Here is a 23,416-nt window from a genome sequence, read left to right on the forward strand (position 1 = left end):
TTAGGGTCACAACGGACAGCAGCCAGCTCTACTATCCTGATATAAAGCAACTCATTACATTATAGAGCAAAATAAATCCCCGACCATCCCACTTCCGATTAAACAGAGAGGGACAACCAAGCCCTATTCCTGGTGTGGTGAAGATCACTGATGGCGAGCATCGGAAATGGAGCTACAGGTAGGATCAAAGAAAGTGAGCATCAGAAAGAGAGCTGCAGGGAACACTGAGGGGGACTTCACAGGGGATCGATGAAAGTGAGCATCAGAAAGAGAGCTGCGGGGAACACTGAGGGGGACTTCACAGGGGATCGATGAAAGTGAGCATCAGAAAGAGAGCTGCGGGGAACACTGAGGGGGACTTCACAGGGGATCGATGAAAGTGAGCATCAGAAAGAGAGCTGCAGGAATCCCTGATGAGGAGCTGCAGAGGGGATTGCTGAAAGTGAGCATCAGAAAGAGAGCTGTAGGAATCACTGATGAGGAGCTGCAGAGGGGATCGATGAAAGTGAGCATCAGAAAGAGAGCTGCAGGAATCACTGATGAGGAACTGTGGAGGAGATCGATGAAAGTGAGCATCAGAAAGAGAGCTGCAGGAATCACTGATGAGGAGCTGCAGAGGGGATTGCTGAAAGTGAGCATCAGAAAGAGAGCTGTAGGAATCACTGATGAGGAGCTGCAGAGGGGATCGATGAAAGTGAGCATCAGAAAGAGAGCTGCAGGAATCACTGATGAGGAACTGTGGAGGAGATCGATGAAAGTGAGCATCAGAAAGAGAGCTGCAGGAATCACTGATGAGGAGCTGCGAAGGAGATCGATGAAAGTGAGCATCAGAAAGAGAGCTGCAGGAATCACTGATGAGGAGCTGCAGAGGGGATTGCTGAAAGCGAGCATCAGAAAGAGAGCTGTAGGAATCACTGATGAGGAGCTGCAGAGGGGATCGATGAAAGTGAGCATCAGAAAGAGAGCTGCAGGAATCACTGATGAGGAGCTGCAGAGGGGATCGATGAAAGTGAGCATCAGAAAGAGAGCTGCAGGAATCACTGATGAGGAACTGTGGAGGAGATCGATGAAAGTGAGCATCAGAAAGAGAGCTGCAGGAATCACTGATGAGGAGCTGCAGAGGGGATTGCTGAAAGTGAGCATCAGAAAGAGAGCTGTAGGAATCACTGATGAGGAGCTGCAGAGGGGATCGATGAAAGTGAGCATCAGAAAGAGAGCTACAGGAATCACTGATGAGGAACTGTGGAGGAGATCGATGAAAGTGAGCATCAGAAAGAGAGCTGCAGGAATCACTGATGAGGAGCTGCGAAGGAGATCGATGAAAGTGAGCATCAGAAAGAGAGCTGCAGGAATCACTGATGAGGAGCTGCAGAGGGGATTGCTGAAAGCGAGCATCAGAAAGAGAGCTGTAGGAATCACTGATGAGGAGCTGCAGAGGGGATCGATGAAAGTGAGCATCAGAAAGAGAGCTGCAGGAATCACTGATGAGGAGCTGCAGAGGGGATCGATGAAAGTGAGCATCAGAAAGAGAGCTGCAGGAATCACTGATGAGGAGCTGCAGAGGGGATTGCTGAAAGCGAGCATCAGAAAGAGAGCTGTAGGAATCACTGATGAGGAGCTGCAGAGGGGATCGATGAAAGTGAGCATCAGAAAGAGAGCTGCAGGAATCACTGATGAGGAGCTGCAGAGGGGATCGATGAAAGTGAGCATCAGAAAGAGAGCTGCGGGGAATACTGAGGGGGCTTCACAGGGGATTTGCACACTCAGCTGACATGATAGGACAAAAGATATGGAAGTAGAGGGCTAGCACTCAGCTGAGGGAGTTGGACGGTGCTAGTACAAGGGACTGATAATCCCAATAGTCAGTAGTTCATAGAGATACTGCACTCGTCAAAATGAAATTTTATGCTCAATAGTGTAATTTTATTTGCAACAAGTGATTTGTAGCGACAATTAAACATTTCGGCCCATTTAGTGGCCTTGATCACATAGTAACACTGTGCGGGGGACCTGTGCTAACATGTCCCTTAGTGATACATGAGGAGTATGGCCGGTCTGTAATCAGTGGTGGTGCAGCTGCCGGTGCGGACACTGCCGTGCCTATAGTACAGGTCCCCTGCACAGTGCGACTATGTGATCAGAGGCCACTAAATGGGCCGAAATGTTTTACTTGTCGCTACAAATCACTTATTGCAAATAAAATTACACTATTGAGCATAAAATTTCATTTTGATGATAGGAAAAAAGTCGTGAGCATGCATGGTGTAAGGTTTGCTAGGAGCCGACGGTGTCAGAGGCGTAAGAACATGAATAGTGGGACGACTAGTCTGGGGACGCCAATGCCACCTGGAACAATCTGACACTCTATAGTGGCTGGAGCTACAGAGTCAGACGCGGTGTGGGACGGATCACATGACGTCTTACGGTCAGTACCAGAGACTCCGGACACCACGGTGTAACGACGGCGCAGTGGACGAATCACATGACGTCTTACGGTCAGTACCGAAGACTCCTGGACACCGCGGTGTAAGGACAGCGCAGTGGACGGATCACATGACATCTTACGGTCAGTACCGCAGACTCACGGACACCGCGGTGTAAGGACGGCACAGTGAACGGATCATATGACAGCTTACGGTCAGTACCGGAGACTCCCAGACACCGCGGTGTACAGACGGCGCAGTGGACGGATCACATGACGTCTTACGGTCAGTACCGGAGACTTACGGACTCCACGGTGTAAGGACGGCGCAGTGGATGGATCACATGACATCTTACGGTCAGTACCACAGACTCACGGACACCGCGGTGTAAGGACAGCACAGTGGACGGATCACATGATGTCTTACGGTCACTACCGGAGACTCCCAGACACCGCGGTGTAAGGACGGCGCAGTGGACGGATCACATGACATCTTACGGTCAGTACCGCAGACTCACGGACACCGCGGTCTAAGGATGGCACAGTGGATGGATCACATGACGTCTTACGGTCAGTACCAGAGACTCCGGACACCGCGGCGTAAGGACGGCGTAGTGGACAGATCACATGACGTCTTACGGTCAGTACCGGAGACTCCCAGACACCGCAGTGTAAGGACGGCGCAGTGGACGGATCACATGACGTCTTACGGTCAGTACTGGAGACTTACGGACTCCGCGGTGTAAGGACGGCGCAGTGGATGGATCACATGACGTCTTACGGTCAGTACCGCAGACTCCCGGACACCGCGGTGTAAGGACGGCGCAGTGGACGGATCACATGACAGCTTACGGTCAGTACTGGAGACTCCCAGACACCGCGGTGTAAGGACGGCGCAGAGGACGGATCACATGACGTCTTAGGGTCAGTACCGGAGACTCCCGGACACCGCAGTGTAAGGACGGCACAGTGGACAAATCACATGACGTCTTACGGTCAGTATCGGAGACTTATGGACACCGCAGTGTAAGGACGGCACAGTGGACGGATCACATGACGTCTTACGGTCAGTACCAGAGACTCCGGACACCGCGGTGTAAGGACGGCACAGTGGGCGGATCACATAACGTCTTACGGTCAGTACCGGAGACTCCGGACACCGCGCAGTAAGGACGGCACAGTGGGCGGATCACATGACATCTTACGGTCAGTACCGGAGACTCCCGGACACCGCGGTGTAAGGACGGCATAGTGGGCGGATCACATGACGTCTTACGGTCAGTACCGGAGACTCCCGGACACCGCGGTGTAAGGACGGCACAGTGGGCAGATCACATGACGTCTTACGGTCAGTACAGGAGACTCCAGGACATTGCGGTGTAAGGACGGCGTAGTGGACGGATCACATGACGTCTTACAGTCAGTACCGGAGACTTACGGACACCGCGGTGTAAGGACGGCACAGTGGACGGATCACATGACGTCTTACGGTCAGTACCAGAGACTCCGGACACCGCGGTGTAAGGACGGCGCAGTGGACAGATCACATGACGTCTTACGGTCAGTACCGGAGACTCCCAGACACCGCAGTGTAAGGACGGCGCAGTGGACGGATCACATGACGTCTTACGGTCAGTACCGGAGACATACGGACTCCGCGGTGTAAGGATGGCGCAGTGGATGGATCACATGACGTCTTACGGTCAGTACCGCAGACTCCCGGACACCGTTGTGTAAGGACGGCGCAGTGGACGGATCACATGACGTCTTACAGTCAGTACCGCAGACTCCCGGACACCGCGGTGTAAGGACGGCGCAGTGGACGGATCACATGACAGCTTACGGTCAGTACCGGAGACTCCCAGACACCGCGGTGTAAGGACGGCGCAGTGGACGGATCACATGACATCTTAGGGTCAGTACCGGAGACTCCCGGACACCGCGGTGTAAGGACGGCACAGTGGACGAATCACATGACGTCTTACGGTCAGTATCGGAGACTTACGGACACCGCAGTGTAAGGACGGCACAGTGGACGGATCACATGACGTCTTACGGTCAGTATCGGAGACTTACGGACACCGCAGAGTACGGACGGCACAGTGGACGGATCACATGACGTCTTACGGTCAGTACCGGAGACTCCGGACACCGCGCTGTAAGGACGGCACAGTGGGCGGATCACATGACATCTTACGGTCAGTACCGGAGACTCCCGGACACTGCGGTGTAGGACGGCACAGTGGGCGGATCACATGACGTCTTACGGTCAGTACCGGAGACTCCCGGACACCGCGGTGTAAGGACGGCACAGTGGGCGGATCACATGACGTCTTACGGTCAGTACCGGAGACTCCCGGACATCGCGGTGTAAGGACGGCACAGTGGGCGGATCACATGACATCTTAGGGTCAGTATCGGAGACTCCCGGACATCGCGGTGTAAGGACGGCACAGTGGACGGATCACATGACGTCTTACGGTCAGTACCAGAGACTCCGGACACCGCGGTGTAAGGACGGCACAGTGGGCGGATCACATAACGTCTTACGGTCAGTACCGGAGACTCCGGACACCGCGGTGTAAGGACGGCGCAGTGGATGGATCACATGACGTCTTACGGTCAGTACCGGAGACTCCCGGATACCGCGGTGTAAGGACAGCGCAGTGGACGGATCACATGACATCTTACGGTCAGTACCGCAGACTCACGGACACCGCGGTGTAAGGACAGCACAGTGAACGGATCATATGACAGCTTACGGTCAGTACCGGAGACTCCCAGACACCGCGGTGTAAGGACGGCGCAGTGGACGGATCACATGACGTCTTACGGTCAGTACCGGAGACTTACGGACTCCGCGGTGTAAGGACGGCGCAGTGGATGGATCACATGACGTCTTACGGTCAGTATCGGAGACTTACGGACTCCGCGGTGTAAGGACGGCACAGTGGACGGATCACATGACATCTTACGGTCAGTAGAAGAGACTCCCGGACACCGCGGTGTAAGGACGGCACAGTGGGCGGATCACATGACGTCTTACGGTCAGTACAGGAGACTCCCGGACATTGCGGTGTAAGGACGGCGTAGTGGACGGATCACATGACGTCTTACAGTCAGTACCGGAGACTCCCAGACACTGCGGTGTAAGGACGGCACAGTGGACGGATCACATGACGTCTTACGGTCAGTATCGGAGACTTACGGACACCGCAGAGTACGGACGGCACAGTGGACGGATCACATGACGTCTTACGGTCAGTACCGGAGACTCCGGACACCGCGCTGTAAGGACGGCACAGTGGGCGGATCACATGACATCTTACGGTCAGTACCGGAGACTCCCGGACACTGCGGTGTAGGACAGCACAGTGGGCGGATCACATGACGTCTTACGGTCAGAACCGGAGACTCCCGGACACCGCGGTGTAAGGACGGCACAGTGGGCGGATCACATGATGTCTTACGGTCAGTACCGGAGACTCCCGGACATCGCGGTGTAAGGACGGCACAGTGGGCGGATCACATGACATCTTACGGTCAGTACCGGAGACTCCCGGACATCGCGGTGTAAGGACGGCACAGTGGACGGATCACGACGTCTTACGGTCAGTATCGGAGACTTACGGACACCGCGGTGTAAGGACGGCACAGTGGATGGATCATATGACGTCTTACGGTCAGTACCAGAGACTCCGGACACCGCGGTGTAAGGACGGCACAGTGGGCGGATCACATAACGTCTTACGGTCAGTACCGGAGACTCCGGACACCGCGGTGTAAGGACGGCGCAGTGGATGGATCACATGACGTCTTACGGTCAGTACCGGAGACTCCCGGATACCGCGGTGTAAGGACAGCGCAGTGGACGGATCACATGACATCTTACGGTCAGTACCGCAGACTCACGGACACCGCGGTGTAAGGACAGCACAGTGAACGGATCATATGACAGCTTACGGTCAGTACCGGAGACTCCCAGACACCGCGGTGTAAGGACGGCGCAGTGGACGGATCACATGACGTCTTACGGTCAGTACCGGAGACTTACGGACTCCGCGGTGTAAGGACGGCGCAGTGGATGGATCACATGACGTCTTACGGTCAGTATCGGAGACTTACGGACTCCGCGGTGTAAGGACGGCACAGTGGACGGATCACATGACATCTTACGGTCAGTAGAAGAGACTCCCGGACACCGCAGTGTAAGGACGGCTCAGTGGGCGGATCACATGACGTCTTACGGTCAGTACCGGAGACTTACGGACTCCGCGGTGTAAGGACGGCACAGTGGGCGGATCACATGACGTCTTACGGTCAGTACCGGAGACTCCCGGACACCGCCGTATAAGGAAGGCGCAGTGGACGGATCACATGATGTCTTACGGTCAGTACCAGAGACTCTCGGACACCGAGGTGTAAGGACGGCACAGTGGACGGATCACATGACGTCTTACGATCAGTACTGGAGACTCCGGACACCGCAGTGTAAGGACGGCACAGTGGACGGATCACATGACGTCTTACGGTCAGTACCGGAGACTCCCGCACACCGCGGTGTAAGGACGGCGCAGTGGACGGATCACATGACGTCTTACGGTCAGTACTGCAGACTCCCGGACACCGCGGTGTAAGGACGGCGCAGTGGACGGATCACATGACGTCTTACGGTCAGTACCAGAGACTCTCGGACACCGTGGTGTAAGGACGGCACAGTGGACGGATCACATGACGTCTTACGGTCAGTACCGGAGACTCCTGGAACCGCGGTGTAAGGATGGCACAGTGGGCGGATCATACGACGTCTTACGGTCAGTACTGCAGACTCCCGGACACCGCGGTGTAAGGACGGCGTAGTGGACAGATCACATGACGTCTTACGGTCAGTACCAGAGACTCTCGGACACCGCGGTGTAAGGACGGCACAGTGGACGGATCACATGACGTCTTACGGTCAGTACCGGAGACTCTCGGACACCGCGGTGTAAGGACGGCACAGTGGACGGATCACATGACGTCTTACAGTCAGTACCGGAGACTCTCGGACACCGCGGTGTAAGGACGGCGCAGTGGACGGATCACATGATGTCTTACGGTCAGTACCAGAGACTCCCGGACACCGCGGTGTAAGGACGGCGTAGTGGACGGATCACATTACATCTTACGGTCAGTATCGGAGACTCTCGGACATCGCGGTGTAAGGACGGCACAGTGGACGGATCACATGACGTCTTACGGTCAGTACCAGAGACTCTCGGACACCGCGGTGTAAGGACGGCACAGTGGACGGATCACATGACGTCTTACGGTCAGTACCGGAGACTCTCGGACACCGCGGTGTAAGGACGGCACAGTGGATGGATCACATGACGTCTTACGGTCAGTACCAGAGACTCTCGGACACCGCGGTGTAAGGACGGCACAGTGGACGGATCATATGACATCTTACGGTCAGTACCAGAGACGCTCGGACACCGCAGTGTAAGGACGGCGCAGTGGACGGATCACATGACGTCTTACGGACAGTACCGGAGATTCCCGAACACCACAGAGTAAGGACGGCACAGTGGACGGATCACATGACGTCTTACGGTCAGTACCGGAGACTCCCGAACACCGCGGTGTAAGGACGGCACAGTGGACGGATCACATGACGTCTTACGGTCAGTATCGGAGACTTACGGACACCGCGGTGTAAGGACGGAACAGTGGGTGGATCACATGACATCTTACGGTCAGTACCGGAGACTCCGGACACCGCGGTGTAACGACAGCACAGTGGACGGATCACATGACGTCTTACGGTCAGTACCAGAGACTCTCGGACACCGCGGTGTAAGGACGGCACAGTGGGCGGATCACATGACATCTTACGGTCAGTACCAGAGACTCCCGGACACCGCGCTGTAAGGACGGCGCAGTGGGCGGATCACATGACGTCTTACGGTCAGTACTGCAGACTCCCAGACACCGTGGTGTAAGGACGGCACAGTGGACGGATCATACGACGTCTTACGGTCAGTACCAAAGACTCTCGGACACCGCGCTGTAAGGACGGCGCAGTGGACGGATCACATGACGTCTTACGGTCAGTACCGGAGACTCCCGGACACCGCGGTGTAAGGACGGCACAGTGGACGGATCACATGACATCCTACGGTCAGTAACGGAGACTCCCGGACACCGTGGTGTAAGGACGGCGCAGTGGACGGATCACATGGCGTCTTACGGTCAGTACCGGAGACTCCCGGACACCGCGGTGTAAGGACGGCACAGTGGGCGGATCACATGACGTCTTACGGTCAGTACCGGAGACTCTCTGACACCGTGCTGTAAGGACGGCGCAGTGGACGGATCACATGACATCTTACGGTCAGTACCGGAGACTCTCGGACACCGCGGTGTAAGGACGGCACAGTGGATGGATCACATGACGTCTTACGGTCAGTACCAGAGACTCTCGGACACCGCGGTGTAAGGACGGCGCAGTGGACAGATCACATGACGTCTTACGGTCAGTACCAGAGACTCTCGGACACCGCGGTGTAAGGACGGCACAGTGGATGGATCACATGACGTTATCCGGTCAGTACCGGAGACTCTCGGACACCGCGGTGTAAGGACGGCGCAGTGGACGGATCACATGGCGTCTTACGGTCACTACCGGAGACTCCCGGAAACCGCGGTGTAAGGACGGTGCAGTGGACGGATCACATGACGTCTTACGGTCAGTACCAGAGACTCTCGGACACCGCGGTGTAAGGACGGCACAGTGGATGGATCACATGACGTTATCCGGTCAGTACCGGAGACTCCGGACACCGCGGTGTAACGACGGCACAGTGGACGGATCACATGACGTCTTACGGTCACTACCGGAGACTCCCGGAAACCGCGGTGTAAGGACGGTGCAGTGGACGGATCACATGACGTCTTACGGTCAGTACGAGAGACTCTCGGACACCGCGGTGTAAGGACGGTGCAGTGGACGGATCACATGACGTCTTACGGTCAGTACGAGAGACTCTCGGACACCGCGGTGTAAGGACGGCACAGTGGACGGATCACATGACGTCTTACGGTCACTACCGGAGACTCTCGGACACCGCGGTGTAACGACGGCACAGTGGACGGATCACATGACGTCTTACGGTCACTACCGGAGACTCCCGGAAACCGCGGTGTAAGGACGGTGCAGTGGACGGATCACATGACGTCTTACGGTCAGTACGAGAGACTCTCGGACACCGCGGTGTAAGGACGGTGCAGTGGACGGATCACATGACGTCTTACGGTCAGTACGAGAGACTCTCGGACACCGCGGTGTAAGGACGGCGCAGTGGACGGATCACATGACATCTTACGGTCAGTACCGGAGACTCCCGGACACCGCGGTGTAAGGACGGCACAGTGGACGGATCACATGACGTCTTACGGTCAGTACCAGAGACTCCCGGACACCGCGGTGTAAGGACGGCACAGTGGACGGATCACATGACGTCTTACGGTCAGTACCAGAGACTTACGGACTCCGCGGTGTAAGGACGGCGGCGGCGCAGTGGACAGATCACATGACGTCTTACGGTCAGTACGAGAGACTCTCGGACACCGCGATGTAAGGACGGTGCAGTGGACGGATCACATGACGTCTTACGGTCAGTACCAGAGACTTACGGACTCCGCGGTGTAAGGACGGCGGCGGCGCAGTGGACGGATCACATGACGTCTTACGGTCAGTACGAGAGACTCTCGGACACCGCGGTGTAAGGACGGTGCAGTGGACGGATCACATGACGTCTTACGGTCAGTACCAGAGACTCTCGGACACCGCGGTGTAAGGACGGTGCAGTGGACGGATCACATGACGTCTTACGGTCAGTACCAGAGACTCCCGGACACCGCGGTGTAAGGACGGCACAGTGGACGGATCACATGACGTCTTACGGTCAGTACCAGAGACTTACGGACTCCGCGGTGTAAGGACGGCGGCGGCGCAGTGGACGGATCACATGACGTCTTACGGTCAGTACGAGAGACTCTCGGACACCGCGGTGTAAGGACGGTGCAGTGGACGGATCACATGACGTCTTACGGTCAGTACCAGAGACTCTCGGACACCGCGGTGTAAGGACGGCACAGTGGACGGATCACATGACGTCTTACGGTCAGTACCAGAGACTCTCGGACACCGCGGTGTAAGGACGGCGCAGTGGACGGATCACATGACGTCTTACGGTCAGTACCAGAGACTCTCGGACACCGCGGTGTAAGGACGGCGCAGTGGACGGATCACATGACGTCTTACGGTCAGTACCAGAGACTCTCGGACACTGCGGTGTAAGGACGGCGCAGTGGACGGATCACATGACGTCTTACGGTCAGTACGAGAGACTCTCGGACACCGCGGTGTAAGGACGGCGCAGTGGACGGATCACATGACGTCTTACGGTCAGTACCAGAGACTCTCGGACACCGCGGTGTAAGGACGGCGCAGTGGACGGATCACATGACGTCTTACGGTCAGTACGAGAGACTCTTGGACACCGCGGTGTAAGGACGGCGCAGTGGACGGATCACATGACGTCTTACGGTCAGTACCGCAGACTCTCGGACACCGCGGTGTAAGGACGGCGCAGTGGACGGATCACATGACATCTTACGGTCAGTACCGGAGACTCTCGGACACCGCGGTGTAAGGACGGCAGAGTGGACGGATCACATGACGTCTTACGGTCAGTACCAGAGACTTACGGACTCCGCGGTGTAAGGACAGCACAGTGGACGGATCACATGACGTCTTACGGTCAGTACCAGAGACTCTCGGACACCGCGGTGTAAGGACGGCGTAGTGGACGGATCACATGACGTCTTACGGTCAGTACCGGAGACTCTCGGACACCGCGGTGTAAGGACGGCGCAGTGGACGGATCACATGACGTCTTACGGTCAGTACGAGAGACTTACGGACTCCGCGGTGTAAGGACGGCGTAGTGGACGGATCACATGACGTCTTACGGTCAGTACCGGAGACTCTCGGACACCGCGGTGTAAGGACGGCGCAGTGGACGGATCACATGACGTCTTACGGTCAGTACCAGAGACTCTCGGACACCGCGGTGTAAGGACGGGGCAGTGGACGGATCACATGACGTCTTACGGTCAGTACCAGAGACTCTCGGACACCGCGGTGTAAGGACGGCGCAGTGGACGGATCACATGACGTCTTACGGTCAGTACCAGAGACTCTCGGACACCGCGGTGTAAGGACGGCGCAGTGGACGGATCACATGACGTCTTACGGTCAGTACCAGAGACTTACGGACTCCGCGGTGTAAGGACGGCGTAGTGGACGGATCACATGACGTCTTACGGTCAGTACCGGAGACTCTCGGACACCGCGGTGTAAGGACGGCGTAGTGGACGGATCACATGACGTCTTACGGTCAGTACCGGAGACTCTCGGACACCGCGGTGTAAGGACGGAACAGTGGACGGATCACATGACGTCTTACGGTCAGTACCAGAGACTCTCGGACACCGCGGTGTAAGGACGGCGCAGTGGACGGATCACATGACGTCTTACGGTCAGTACCAGAGACTTACGGACTCCGCGGTGTAAGGACGGCGTAGTGGACGGATCACATGACGTCTTACGGTCAGTACCGGAGACTCTCGGACTCCGCGGTGTAAGGACGGCGTAGTGGACGGATCACATGACGTCTTACGGTCAGTACCAGAGACTTACGGACTCCGCGGTGTAAGGACGGCGTAGTGGACGGATCACATGACGTCTTACGGTCAGTACCGGAGACTCTCGGACTCCGCGGTGTAAGGACGGCGCAGTAGACGGATCACATGACGTCTTACGGTCAGTAGGCGACAATATGGAGCAGAACTCTCATCATTGGCCCAGGACATAACCTTGGAGGCTCCTTCCCATGATCCCTCGGGTCACAGCTTTAGTGAATAATGATGTCCGCTGTGGGACCCAGGCCAGGATGGTTTCCATGGAGACAGCTGTACTTTATGTCTGTAAGAAATAAAACTGCTAGAGAGAAGTCGCGGGTGGGCGTGTCCTGTTGTGAGTGGGCGTGTCCTGGTGTGAGTGGGCGTGTCCTGGCGAACGTGTTTGGCGCGAACTTAAAAAAGAAAAAAAAAAGATTTATAGGCTCCGCCCACAGCAGGAGATCACACTACAGTCAGTGCACGTGAGGAGGAGGAGGACCGGGGGTCTGTGCGTGTGTGAGGGGAGAATGTGCGGAGGAGGAGGACCGGGGGTCTGTGTGTGTGAGGGGAGAATGTGCGGAGGAGGAGGACCGGGGGTCTGTGCGTGTGAGGGGAGAATGTGCGGAGGAGGAGGAGGACCGGGGGTCTGTGTGCGTGTGAGGGGAGAATGTGCGGAGGAGGAGGACCGGGGGTCTGTGCGTGTGTGAGGGGAGAATGTGCGGAGGAGGAGGACCGGGGGTCTGTGCGTGTGAGGGGAGAATGTGCGGAGGAGGAGGACCGGGGGTCTGTGTGTGTGAGGGGAGAATGTGCGGAGGAGGAGGACCGGGGGTCTGTGCGTGTGTGAGGGGAGAATGTGCGGAGGAGGAGGAGGACCGGGGGTCTGTGCGTGTGTGAGGGGAGAATGTGCGGAGGAGGAGGACCGGGGGTCTGTGCGTGTGTGAGGGGAGAATGTGCGGAGGAGGAGGACCGGGGGTCTGTGCGTGTGTGAGGGGAGAATGTGCGGAGGAGGAGGAGGACCGGGGGTCTGTGCGTGTGTGAGGGGAGATTGTGCGGAGGAGGACCGGGGGTCTGTGCGTGTGTGAGGGGAGAATGTGCGGAGGAGGAGGAGGACCGGGGGTCTGTGCGTGTGTGAGGGGAGAATGTGCGGAGGAGGAGGAGGACCGGGGGTCTGTGCGTGTGTGAGGGGAGAATGTGCGGAGGAGGAGGACCGGGGGTCTGTGTGTGTGAGGGGAGAATGTGCGGAGGAGGAGGACCGGGGGTCTGCGTGTGTGAAGGGAGAATGTGCGGAGGAGGACCGGGGGTCTGTGTGTGTGTGAGGGGAGAATGTTCGGAGGAGGAGGACCGGGGGTCTGTGCGTGTGTGAGGGGAGAATGTGCGGAGGAGGAGGAGGACCGGGGGTCTGTGCGTGTGTGAGGGGAGAATGTGCGGAGGAGGAGGACCGGGGGTCTGTGTGTGTGTGAGGGGAGAATGTGAGGAGGAGGACCGGGGGTCTGTGCGTGTGTGAGGGGAGAATGTGCGGAGGAGGAGGAGGACCGGGGGTCTGTGCGTTTGTGAGGGGAGAATGTGAGGAGGAGGACCGGGGGTCTGTGCGTGTGTGAGGGGAGAATGTGCGGAGGAGGAGGAGGACCGGGGGTCTGTGCGTGTGAGGGGAGAATGTGCGGAGGAGGAGGACCGGGGGTCTGTGCGTGTGTGAGGGGAGAATGTGCGGAGGAGGAGGAGGACCGGGGGTCTGTGCGTGTGTGAGGGGAGAATGTGCGGAGGAGGAGGACCGGGGGTCTGTGCGTGTGTGAGGGGAGAATGTGCGGAGGAGGAGGATCGGGGGTCTGTGCGTGTGTGAGGGGAGAATGTGCGGAGGAGGAGGAGGACCGGGGGTCTGTGTGTGTGTGAGGGGAGATTGTGCGGAGGAGGACCGGGGGTCTGTGTGTGTGAGGGGAGAATGTGCGGAGGAGGAGGAGGACCGGGGGTCTGTGCGTGTGTGAGGGGAGAATGTGCGGAGGAGGAGGAGGACCGGGGGTCTGTGCGTGTGTGAGGGGAGAATGTGCGGAGGAGGAGGACCGGGGGTCTGTGTGTGTGAGGGGAGAATGTGCGGAGGAGGACCGGGGGTCTGCGTGTGTGAAGGGAGAATGTGCGGAGGAGGACCGGGGGTCTGTGTGTGTGTGAGGGGAGAATGTTCGGAGGAGGAGGACCGGGGGTCTGTGCGTGTGTGAGGGGAGAATGTGCGGAGGAGGAGGAGGACCGGGGGTCTGTGCGTTTTTGAGGGGAGAATGTGAGGAGGAGGACCGGGGGTCTGTGCGTGTGTGAGGGGAGAATGTGCGGAGGAGGAGGAGGACCGGGGGTCTGTGCGTTTGTGAGGGGAGAATGTGAGGAGGAGGACCGGGGGTCTGTGCGTGTGTGAGGGGAGAATGTGCGGAGGAGGAGGAGGACCGGGGGTCTGTGCGTGTGAGGGGAGAATGTGCGGAGGAGGAGGACCGGGGGTCTGTGCGTGTGTGAGGGGAGAATGTGCGGAGGAGGAGGAGGACCGGGGGTCTGTGCGTGTGTGAGGGGAGAATGTGCGGAGGAGGAGGAGGACCGGGGGTCTGTGCGTTTGTGAGGGGAGAATGTGCGGAGGAGGAGGACCGGGGGTCTGTGTGTGTGTGAGGGGAGAATGTGCGGAGGAGGAGGAGGACCGGGGGTCTGTGCGTGTGTGAGGGGAGAATGGGCGGAGGAGGAGGACCGGGGGTCTGTGCGTGTGTGAGGTGAGAATGGGCGGAGGAGGAGGACCGGGGGTCTGTCTGTGTGTGTGAGGGGAGAATGTGCGGAGGAGGACCGGGGGGTCTGTGCTTGTGTGAGGGGAGAATGTGCGGAGGAGGAGGAGGACCGGGGGTCTGTGCGTGTGTGAGGGGAGAATGTGCGGAGGAGGAGGACCGGGGGTCTGTGCGTGTGTGAGGGGAGAATGTGCGGAGGAGGACCGGGGGTCTGTGCGTTTGTGAGGGGAGAATGTGCGGAGGAGGAGGACCGGGGGTCTGTGCGTGTGTGAGGGGAGAATGTGCGGAGGAGGACCGGGGGTCTGTGCGTGTGTGAGGGGAGAATGTGCGGAGGAGGAGGACCGGGGGTCTGTGCGTGTGTGAGGGGAGAATGTGCGGAGGAGGAGGACCGGGGGTCTGTCTGTGTGTGTGAGGGGAGAATGTGCGGAGGAGGACCGGGGGTCTGTGCGTGTGTGAGGGGAGAATGTGCGGAGGAGGAGGACCGGGGGTCTGTGCGTGTGTGAGGGGAGAATGTGCGGAGGAGGAGGACCGGGGGTCTGTCTGTGTGTGTGAGGGGAGAATGTGCGGAGGAGGACCGGGGGGTCTGTGCTTGTGTGAGGGGAGAATGTGCGGAGGAGGAGGAGGACCGGGGGTCTGTGCGTGTGTGAGGGGAGAATGTGCGGAGGAGGACCGGGGGGTCTGTGCTTGTGTGAGGGGAGAATGTGCGGAGGAGGAGGAGGACCGGGGGTCTGTGCGTGTGTGAGGGGAGAATGTGCGGAGGAGGAGGACCAGGGGTCTGTGCGTGTGTGAGGGGAGAATGTGCGGAGGAGGAGGAGGACCGGGGGTCTGTGCGTGTGTGAGGGGAGAATGTGCGGAGGAGGAGGACCGGGGGTCTGTGCGTGTGTGAGGGGAGAATGTGCGGAGGAGGAGGACCGGGGGTCTGTGCGTGTGTGAGGGGAGAATGTGCGGAGGAGGAGGAGGACCGGGGGTCTGTGCGTGTGTGAGGGGAGAATGTGCGGAGGAGGAGGACCGGGGGTCTGTGCGTGTGTGAGGGGAGAATGTGCGGAGGAGGAGGACCGGGGGTCTGTCTGTGTGTGTGAGGGGAGAATGTGCGGAGGAGGACCGGGGGGTCTGTGCTTGTGTGAGGGGAGAATGTGCGGAGGAGGAGGAGGACCGGGGGTCTGTGCGTGTGTGAGGGGAGAATGTGCGGAGGAGGAGGAGGACCGGGGGTCTGTGCGTGTGTGAGGGGAGAATGTGCGGAGGAGGAGGAGGACCGGGGGTCTGTGCGTGTGTGAGGGGAGAATGTGCGGAGGAGGAGGACCGGGGGTCTGTGCGTGTGTGAGGGGAGAATGGGCGGAGGAGGAGGACCGGGGGTCTGTGCGTGTGTGAGGGGAGAATGGGCGGAGGAGGAGGACCGGGGGTCTGTCTGTGTGTGTGTGAGGGGAGAATGTGCGGAGGAGGACCGGGGGGTCTGTGCTTGTGTGAGGGGAGAATGTGCGGAGGAGGAGGAGGACCGGGGGTCTGTGCGTGTGTGAGGGGAGAATGTGCGGAGGAGGAGGAGGACCGGGGGTCTGCGTGTGTGAGGGGAGAATGTGCGGAGGAGGAGGACCGGGGGTCTGTGCGTGTGTGAGGGGAGAATGTGCGGAGGAGGAGGAGGACCGGAGGTCTGTGTGTGTGTGAGGGGAGAATGTGCGGAGGAGGAGGACCGGGGGTCTGTGCGTGTGTGAGGGGAGAATGTGCGGAGGAGGAGGAGGACCGGGGGTCTGTGTGTGTGTGAGGGGAGAATGTGCGGAGGAGGAGGACCGGGGGTCTGTGCGTGTGTGAGGGGAGAATGTGCGGAGGAGGAGGACCAGGGGTCTGCGTGTGTGAGGGGAGAATGTGCGGAGGAGGACCGGGGGTCTGTGCGTGTGTGAGGGGAGAATGTGCGGAGGAGGAGGAGGACCGGGGGTCTGTGCGTGTGTGAGGGGAGAATGTGCGGAGGAGGAGGACCGGGGGTCTGTGTGTGTGTGAGGGGAGAATGTACGGAGGAGGACCTGGGGTCTGTGTGTGTGTGAGGGGAGAATGTGCGGAGGAGGAGGAGGACCGGGGGTGTGTGTGTGAGGGGAGAATGTGCGGAGGAGGAGGGCCGGGGGTCTGTGCGTGTGTGAGGGGAGAATGTGCGGAGGAGGAGGAGGACCAGGGGTCTGTGTGTGTGTGTGAGGGGAGAATGTGCGGAGGAGGAGGACCGGGGGTCTGTGTGTGTGTGAGGGGAGAATGTACGGAGGAGGACCGGGGGTCTGCATGTGTGAGGGGAGAATGTGCGGAGGAGGAGGAGGACCGGGGGTCTGTGCGTGTGTGAGGGGAGAATGTGCGGAGAAGGAGGAGGACCGGGGGTCTGTGCGTGTGTGAGGGGAGAATGTGCGGAGGAGGAGGAGGACCGGGGGTCTGTGCGTGTGTGAGGGGAGAATGTGCGGAGGAGGAGGAGGACCGGGGGTCTGTGCGTGTGTGAGGGGAGAATGTGCAGAGGAGGAGGACCGGGGGTCTGTCTGTGTGTGTGTGAGGGGAGAATGTGCGGAGGAGGACCGGGGGTCTGTGCGTGTGTGAGGGGAGAATGTGCAGAGGAGGACCGGGGAGTCTGTGCTTGTGTGAGGGGAGAATGTGCGGAGGAGGACCGGGGGTCTGTGCGTGTGTGAGGGGAGAATGTGCGGAGGAGGAGGAGGACCGGGGGTCTGTGCGTGTGTGAGGGGAGAATGTGTGGAGGAGGAGGACCGGGGGTCTGTGTGTGTGTGAGGGGAGAATGTGCGGAGGAGGAGGAGGACCGGGGGTCTGTGCGTGTGTGAGGGGAGAATGTGCGGAGGAGGAGGAGGACCGGGGGTCTGTGCGTGTGTGAGGGGAGAATGTGCGGAGGAGGAGGACCGGGGGTCTGTGCGTGTGTGAGGGGAGAATGTGCGGAGGAGGAGGACCGGGGGTCTGCGTGTGTGAGGGGAGAATGTGCGGAGGAGGAGGCACCGGGGGTCTGTGTGTGTGTGTGAGGGGAGAATGTGCGGAGGAGGAGGACCAGGGGTCTGTGCGTGTGTGAGGGGAGAATGTGCGGAGGAGGACCGGGGGTCTGTGCGTGTGTGAGGGGAGAATGTGCGGAGGAGGAGGACCGGGGGTCTGTGTGTGTGTGAGGGGAGAATGTGCGGAGGAGGAGGCACCGGGGGTCTGTGTGTGTGTGAGAGGAGAATGTGCGGAGGAGGACCGGGGGTCTGTGCGTGTGTGAGGAGGACCGGGGGTCTGTGCGTGTGTGAGGAGGACCGGGGGTCTGTGCGTGTGTGAGGGGAGAATGTGCGGAGGAGGAGGAGGACCGGGGGTCTGTGCGTGTGTGAGGGGAGAATGTGCGGAGGAGGAGGACCGGGGGTGTGTGAGGGGAGAATGTACGGAGAAGGAGGAGGACCGGGGGTCTGTGTGTGTGTGAGGGGAGAATGTGCGGAGGAGGAGGAGGATCGGGGGTCTGTGTGTGTGTGAGGGGAGAATGTGCGGAGGAGGAGGACCGGGGGTCTGGGCGTGTGTGAGGGGAGAATGTGCGGAGGAGGAGGAGGACCGGGGGTCTCTGCGTGTGTGAGGGGAGAATGTGCGGAGGAGGACCGGGGGTCTGTGCGTGTGTGAGGAGGACTGGGGGTCTGTGCGTGTGTGAGGAGGACCGGGGGTCTGTGCGTGTGTGAGGAGGACCGGGGGTCTGTGCGTGTGTGAGGGGAGAATGTGCGGAGGAGGAGGAGGACCGGGGGTCTGTGCGTGTGTGAGGGGAGAATGTGCGGAGGAGGAGGACCGGGGGTGTGTGAGGGGAGAATGTACGGAGAAGGAGGAGGACCGGGGGTCTGTGTGTGTGTGAGGGGAGAATGTGCGGAGGAGGAGGAGGACCGGGGGTCTCTGCGTGTGTGAGGGGAGAATGTGCGGAGGAGGAGGACCAGGGGTCTGTGCGTGTGTGAGGGGAGAATGTGCGGAGGAGGACCGGGGGTCTGTGCGTGTGTGAGGGGAGAATGTGCGGAGGAGGAGGACCGGGGGTCTGGGCGTGTGTGAGGGGAGAATGTGCGGAGGAGGACCGGGGGGTCTGTGCGTGTGTGAGGGGAGAATGTGCGGAGGAGGAGGAGGACCGGGGGTCTCTGCGTGTGTGAGGGGAGAATGTGCGGAGGAGGAGGACCAGGGGTCTGTGCGTGTGTGAGGGGAGAATGTGCGGAGGAGGACCGGGGGTCTGTGCGTGTGTGAGGGGAGAATGTGCGGAGGAGGAGGACCGGGGGTCTGTGCGTGTGTGAGGGGAGAATGTGCGGAGGAGGAGGAGGACCGGGGGTCTGTGCGTGTGTGAGGGGAGAATGTGCGGAGGAGGAGGAGGACCGGGGGTCTGTGTGTGTGTGAGGGGAGAATGTGCGGAGGAGGAGGAGGATCGGGGGTCTGTGTGTGTGTGAGGGGAGAATGTGCGGAGGAGGAGGACTGGGGGTCTGTGTGTGTGTGAGGGGAGAATGTGCGGAGGAGGAGGACCGGGGGTCTGTGCGTGTGTGAGGGGAGAATGTGCGGAGGAGGAGGACCGGGGGTCTGTGCGTGTGTGAGGGGAGAATGTGCGGAGGAAGATCGGGGGGTCTGTGTGTGTGAGGGGAGAATGTGCGGAGGAGGAGGAGGACCGGGGGTCTCTGCGTGTGTGAGGGGAGAATGTGCGGAGGAGGACCGGGGGTCTGTGCGTGTGTGAGGGGAGAATGTGCGGAGGAGGACCGGGGGTCTGTGCGTGTGTGAGGGGAGAATGTGCGGAGGAGGACCGGGGGTCTGTGCGTGTGTGAGGGGAGAATGTGTGAAGCAGGAAGACCGGGGGTCTGTGCGGAGGAGGAGGAAGACCGGGGGTCTGTGTGTGTGTGAGGGGAGAATGTGCGTAGGAGGAGGACTCGGGGGGTCTGTGCGGAGGAGGAGGAGGACCGGGGGTCTGTGTGTGTGAGGGGAGAATGTGCGGAGGAGGAGGACCGGAGTCTGTGTGAGCGAGCGGGGGGCAGACAGGTTTGGGGGTCCACATGTGCACAGGATGTTCCCTAACTGAGTCCTTTCCCCCTTAGGCCGCCATGAACGCCCCCCAGGCAGAGTTCTCCTTCAGTGACTCCCCGACCATGGAGGAAATGTGAGCAGGGTCCAGTCCTGGTGTTGGGGGTCGGAGGGAGCCCTGGTGCTGCTGGCACATTGGTCCTGCTGTATAGTGGGTCCTTCCTTGAGGGGCCGCTGATATTGCCGCAAGGCCTCACTAATCCTGTTCTCCCCTCCACAGCCGGCGCCTGCAGTCCCGCTTCACTGCCGACAGAGACTGGAATAAGTTCCACCAGCCGAGGAACCTGCTGCTGGCGCTGGTGGGGGAGGTCGGGGAGCTGGCCGAGCTGTTGTGAGTAGCACCTCTGATGTCCACTACTAGGTAGTAATGTTCTGTGACGTATGGACCGTGCCGGCCCAGCGATGTCGGAGCGGGGTCTGCAGCCTTCACATGGCAGAACAGTTCGGCTGCAGTGCACAAGTATCGTCAGATGCTGCTCCGATATCGCTGGGTCGCTGCAGGGGTGAGTGTTATATGGAGATCTGTTCATTGAAGTCCCCTGTGATCAGGATTCTTCTCAGTGACTACAGACAGTGTCAGGTCAGTGCCGTTATACTGATTACACTGATACCTGTGATCAGGATTGTGCTCAGTAACTACAGACAGTGTAAATCCTGATGACAGGTATCAGTGTAATCCGTATAACGGCACTGACCTGACACTGTCTGTAGTCACTGAGCACAATCCTGATGACAGGTATCAGTGTAATCCGTATAACGGCACCGACCTGACACTGTCTGTAGTCACTGAGCACAATCCTGATCACAGGAATCAGAGTAATCCGTATAACTGCACCGACCTGACACTGTCTGTAGTCGCTGAGCACAATCCTGATCACAGGTATCAGTGTAATCAGTATAACGGCACCGACCTGACACTGTCTGTAGTCACTGAGCACAATCCTGATCACAGGTATCAGTGTAATCAGTATAATGGCACCGACCTGACACTGTCTGTAGTCACTGAGCACAATCCTGATCACAGGTATCAGTATAATGGCACCGACCTGACATTGTCTGTAATCACTGAGCACAATCTTGATCACAGGTATCAGTGTAATCAGTATAACGGTGCCGACCTGACACTGTCTGTAGTCACTGAGCACAATCCTGATCACAGGTATCAGTGTAATCAGTATAACGGCACTGACCTGACACTTTCTGTAGTCACTGAGCACAATCCTGATCACAGGTATCAGTGTCAGGTCGGTGCCGGTATACTGATTACACTGATACCTGTGATCAGGATTGTGCTCAGTGACTACAGAAAGTGTCAGGTCGGTGCCGGTATACTGATTACACTGTCTGTAGTCACTGAGCACAATCCTGATCACAGGTATCAGTGTAATCAGTATAACGGCACCGACCTGACACTGTCTGTAGTCACTGAGCACAATCCTGATCACAGGTATCAGTGTAATCAGTATAACGACACCGACCTGACACTGTCTGTAGTCACTGAGCACAATCCTGATCACAGGTATCAGTGTAATCAGTATAATGGCACCGACCTGACACTGTCTGTAGTCACTGAGCACAATCCTGATCACAGGTATCAGTATAATGGCACCGACCTGACGCTGTCTGTAGTCACTGAGCACAATCCTGATCACAGGTATCAGTATAATGGCACCGACCTGACATTGTCTGTAATCACTGAGCACAATCTTGATCACAGGTATCAGTGTAATCAGTATAACGGCACCGACCTGACACTGTAGTCACTGAGCACAATCCTGATCACAGGTATCAGTGTAATCAGTATAACAGCACCGACCTGACACTGTCTGTAGTCACTGAGCACAATCCTGATCACAGGTATCAGTGTAATCAGTATAACAGCACCGACCTGACACTGTAGTCACTGAGCACAATCCTGATCACAGGTATCAGTGTAATCCGTATAACAGCACCGACCTGACACTGTCTGTAGTCACTGAGCACAATCCTGATCACAGGTATCAGTGTAATCCGTATAACAGCACCGACCTGACACTGTAGTCACTGAGCACAATCCTGATCACAGGTATCAGTGTAATCCGTATAACAGCACCGACCTGACACTGTCTGTAGTCACTGAGCACAATCCTGATCACAGGTATCAGTGTAATCAGTATAACAGCACCGACCTGACACTGTCTGTAGTCACTGAGCACAATCTTGATCACAGGTATCAGTGTAATCAGTATAACGGCACCGACCTGACACTGTAGTCACTGAGCACAATCCTGATCACAGGTATCAGTGTAATCAGTATAACAGCACCGACCTGACACTGTCTGTAGTCACTGAGCACAATCCTGATCACAGGTATCAGTGTAATCAGTATAACAGCACCGACCTGACACTGTAGTCACTGAGCACAATCCTGATCACAGGTATCAGTGTAATCAGTATAACAGCACCGACCTGACACTGTAGTCACTGAGCACAATCCTGATCACAGGTATCAGTGTAATCCGTATAACAGCACCGACCTGACACTGTCTGTAGTCACTGAGCACAATCCTGGTGATTGGCGGCTGGGACTCACCACTGATGGGGTCGGGTCTCCTGTCGGGGCAGGGTCTCACCGGAAGGGGGTGGGGGGGTCGGTTGTCTTGTAAGTAGCCAGTTAAGATTGGGGCTGGCTCTTGTGACTGGGGCAGGGTCTCACGCGTGGCGATACGGATGGGGGGCACTGTGGGTGGTGCCGCGGCTGTGTGTGGAATGTTCTCTAGTTCCTGTCTTTCTCTCTTCAGTCAGTGGAAGGGGGAGGTTCCGGAGGGCCTTCCTGATTGGTCGCCATCACAGAAGGAGTCGCTCCGCCATGAACTTAGTGATGTCCTCATTTACCTTTTGGAGCTGGCGGAGAAGTGTCATGTGGATCTACCCCGCGCTGTCTTGGACAAGATGGAGTTAAATGCCAAAAAGTATCCTGTGGAGCGGGTACAGGGCAGTGCCAAGAAGTATACGGAGTACAGTGTGGAGCTGGCCATGGACGGTGGCGACCAGCAGGACTCTGTTTCATCATGAGCCCTGGCTCTGTTCTCGGGACTTCCGCTTTTTATGTTCTCGTTTTTGAGTTTTATCTAAAGTTTTGTGGTTTTTATTTTTGAACTGTAAAGATGAGAAGTGATCACTGAGCAGGAAGTGGCATCTGCACACTTGTGGCCTCTTGCCGCCTCGTCCTAGGAGCCGACCCTCCTGCTCGGCCGACCTCACATGTTCTGGTAACGTAGGCCGCCTGTGTGAATGGCGTCTGCCCCACCGAGTATTGGGTGTGGGTGCAGCTCGTGGTCTTGGGTTTGTTTCTAGAATTGTGGGGCTCAGAGGTTTGTTGCTCAATCCTTTCTCATTGTGATCTTTTCAGAATTGATTAAATTACATGTTCTAGAGTTTCGTGCTGCAGAGTTTTTCCTGGAGCTGTTCTGGGGTGTTTTAACCAGCCTGTGGCACAGTCCTCCATCTTCTGTCCCCTGGC

The 23,416-nt window shown here is 58.1% G+C and overlaps 1 protein-coding gene across 3 annotated transcripts; it reads left to right on the forward strand.

Moving 5' to 3' along the window:
- Positions 1-151: 151 nt before the first annotated feature.
- Positions 152-23,330, forward strand: DCTPP1 (dCTP pyrophosphatase 1). Of its 3 annotated transcripts, none has more exons than XM_069735233.1 (4): positions 152-178; positions 19,929-19,990; positions 20,135-20,245; positions 22,695-23,330. In XM_069735233.1, the coding sequence occupies exons 1-4, from the start codon at positions 167-169 to the stop codon at positions 22,966-22,968; spliced, it is 459 nt and encodes a 152-aa protein (XP_069591334.1). In that variant the 5' UTR covers positions 152-166; the 3' UTR covers positions 22,969-23,330. The 3 variants fall into 3 exon arrangements, with proteins under 3 accessions (XP_069591334.1, XP_069591337.1, XP_069591336.1); XM_069735236.1 differs by lacking the exon at positions 152-178 and adding an exon at positions 12,532-12,623; XM_069735235.1 differs by lacking the exon at positions 152-178 and adding an exon at positions 12,601-12,633.
- Positions 23,331-23,416: the final 86 nt, after the last annotated feature.

This window comes from Ranitomeya imitator, chromosome 7 (genome assembly GCF_032444005.1).
Source record: "Ranitomeya imitator isolate aRanImi1 chromosome 7, aRanImi1.pri, whole genome shotgun sequence".
NCBI classification, from domain to species: Eukaryota; Metazoa; Chordata; class Amphibia; order Anura; family Dendrobatidae; genus Ranitomeya; species Ranitomeya imitator.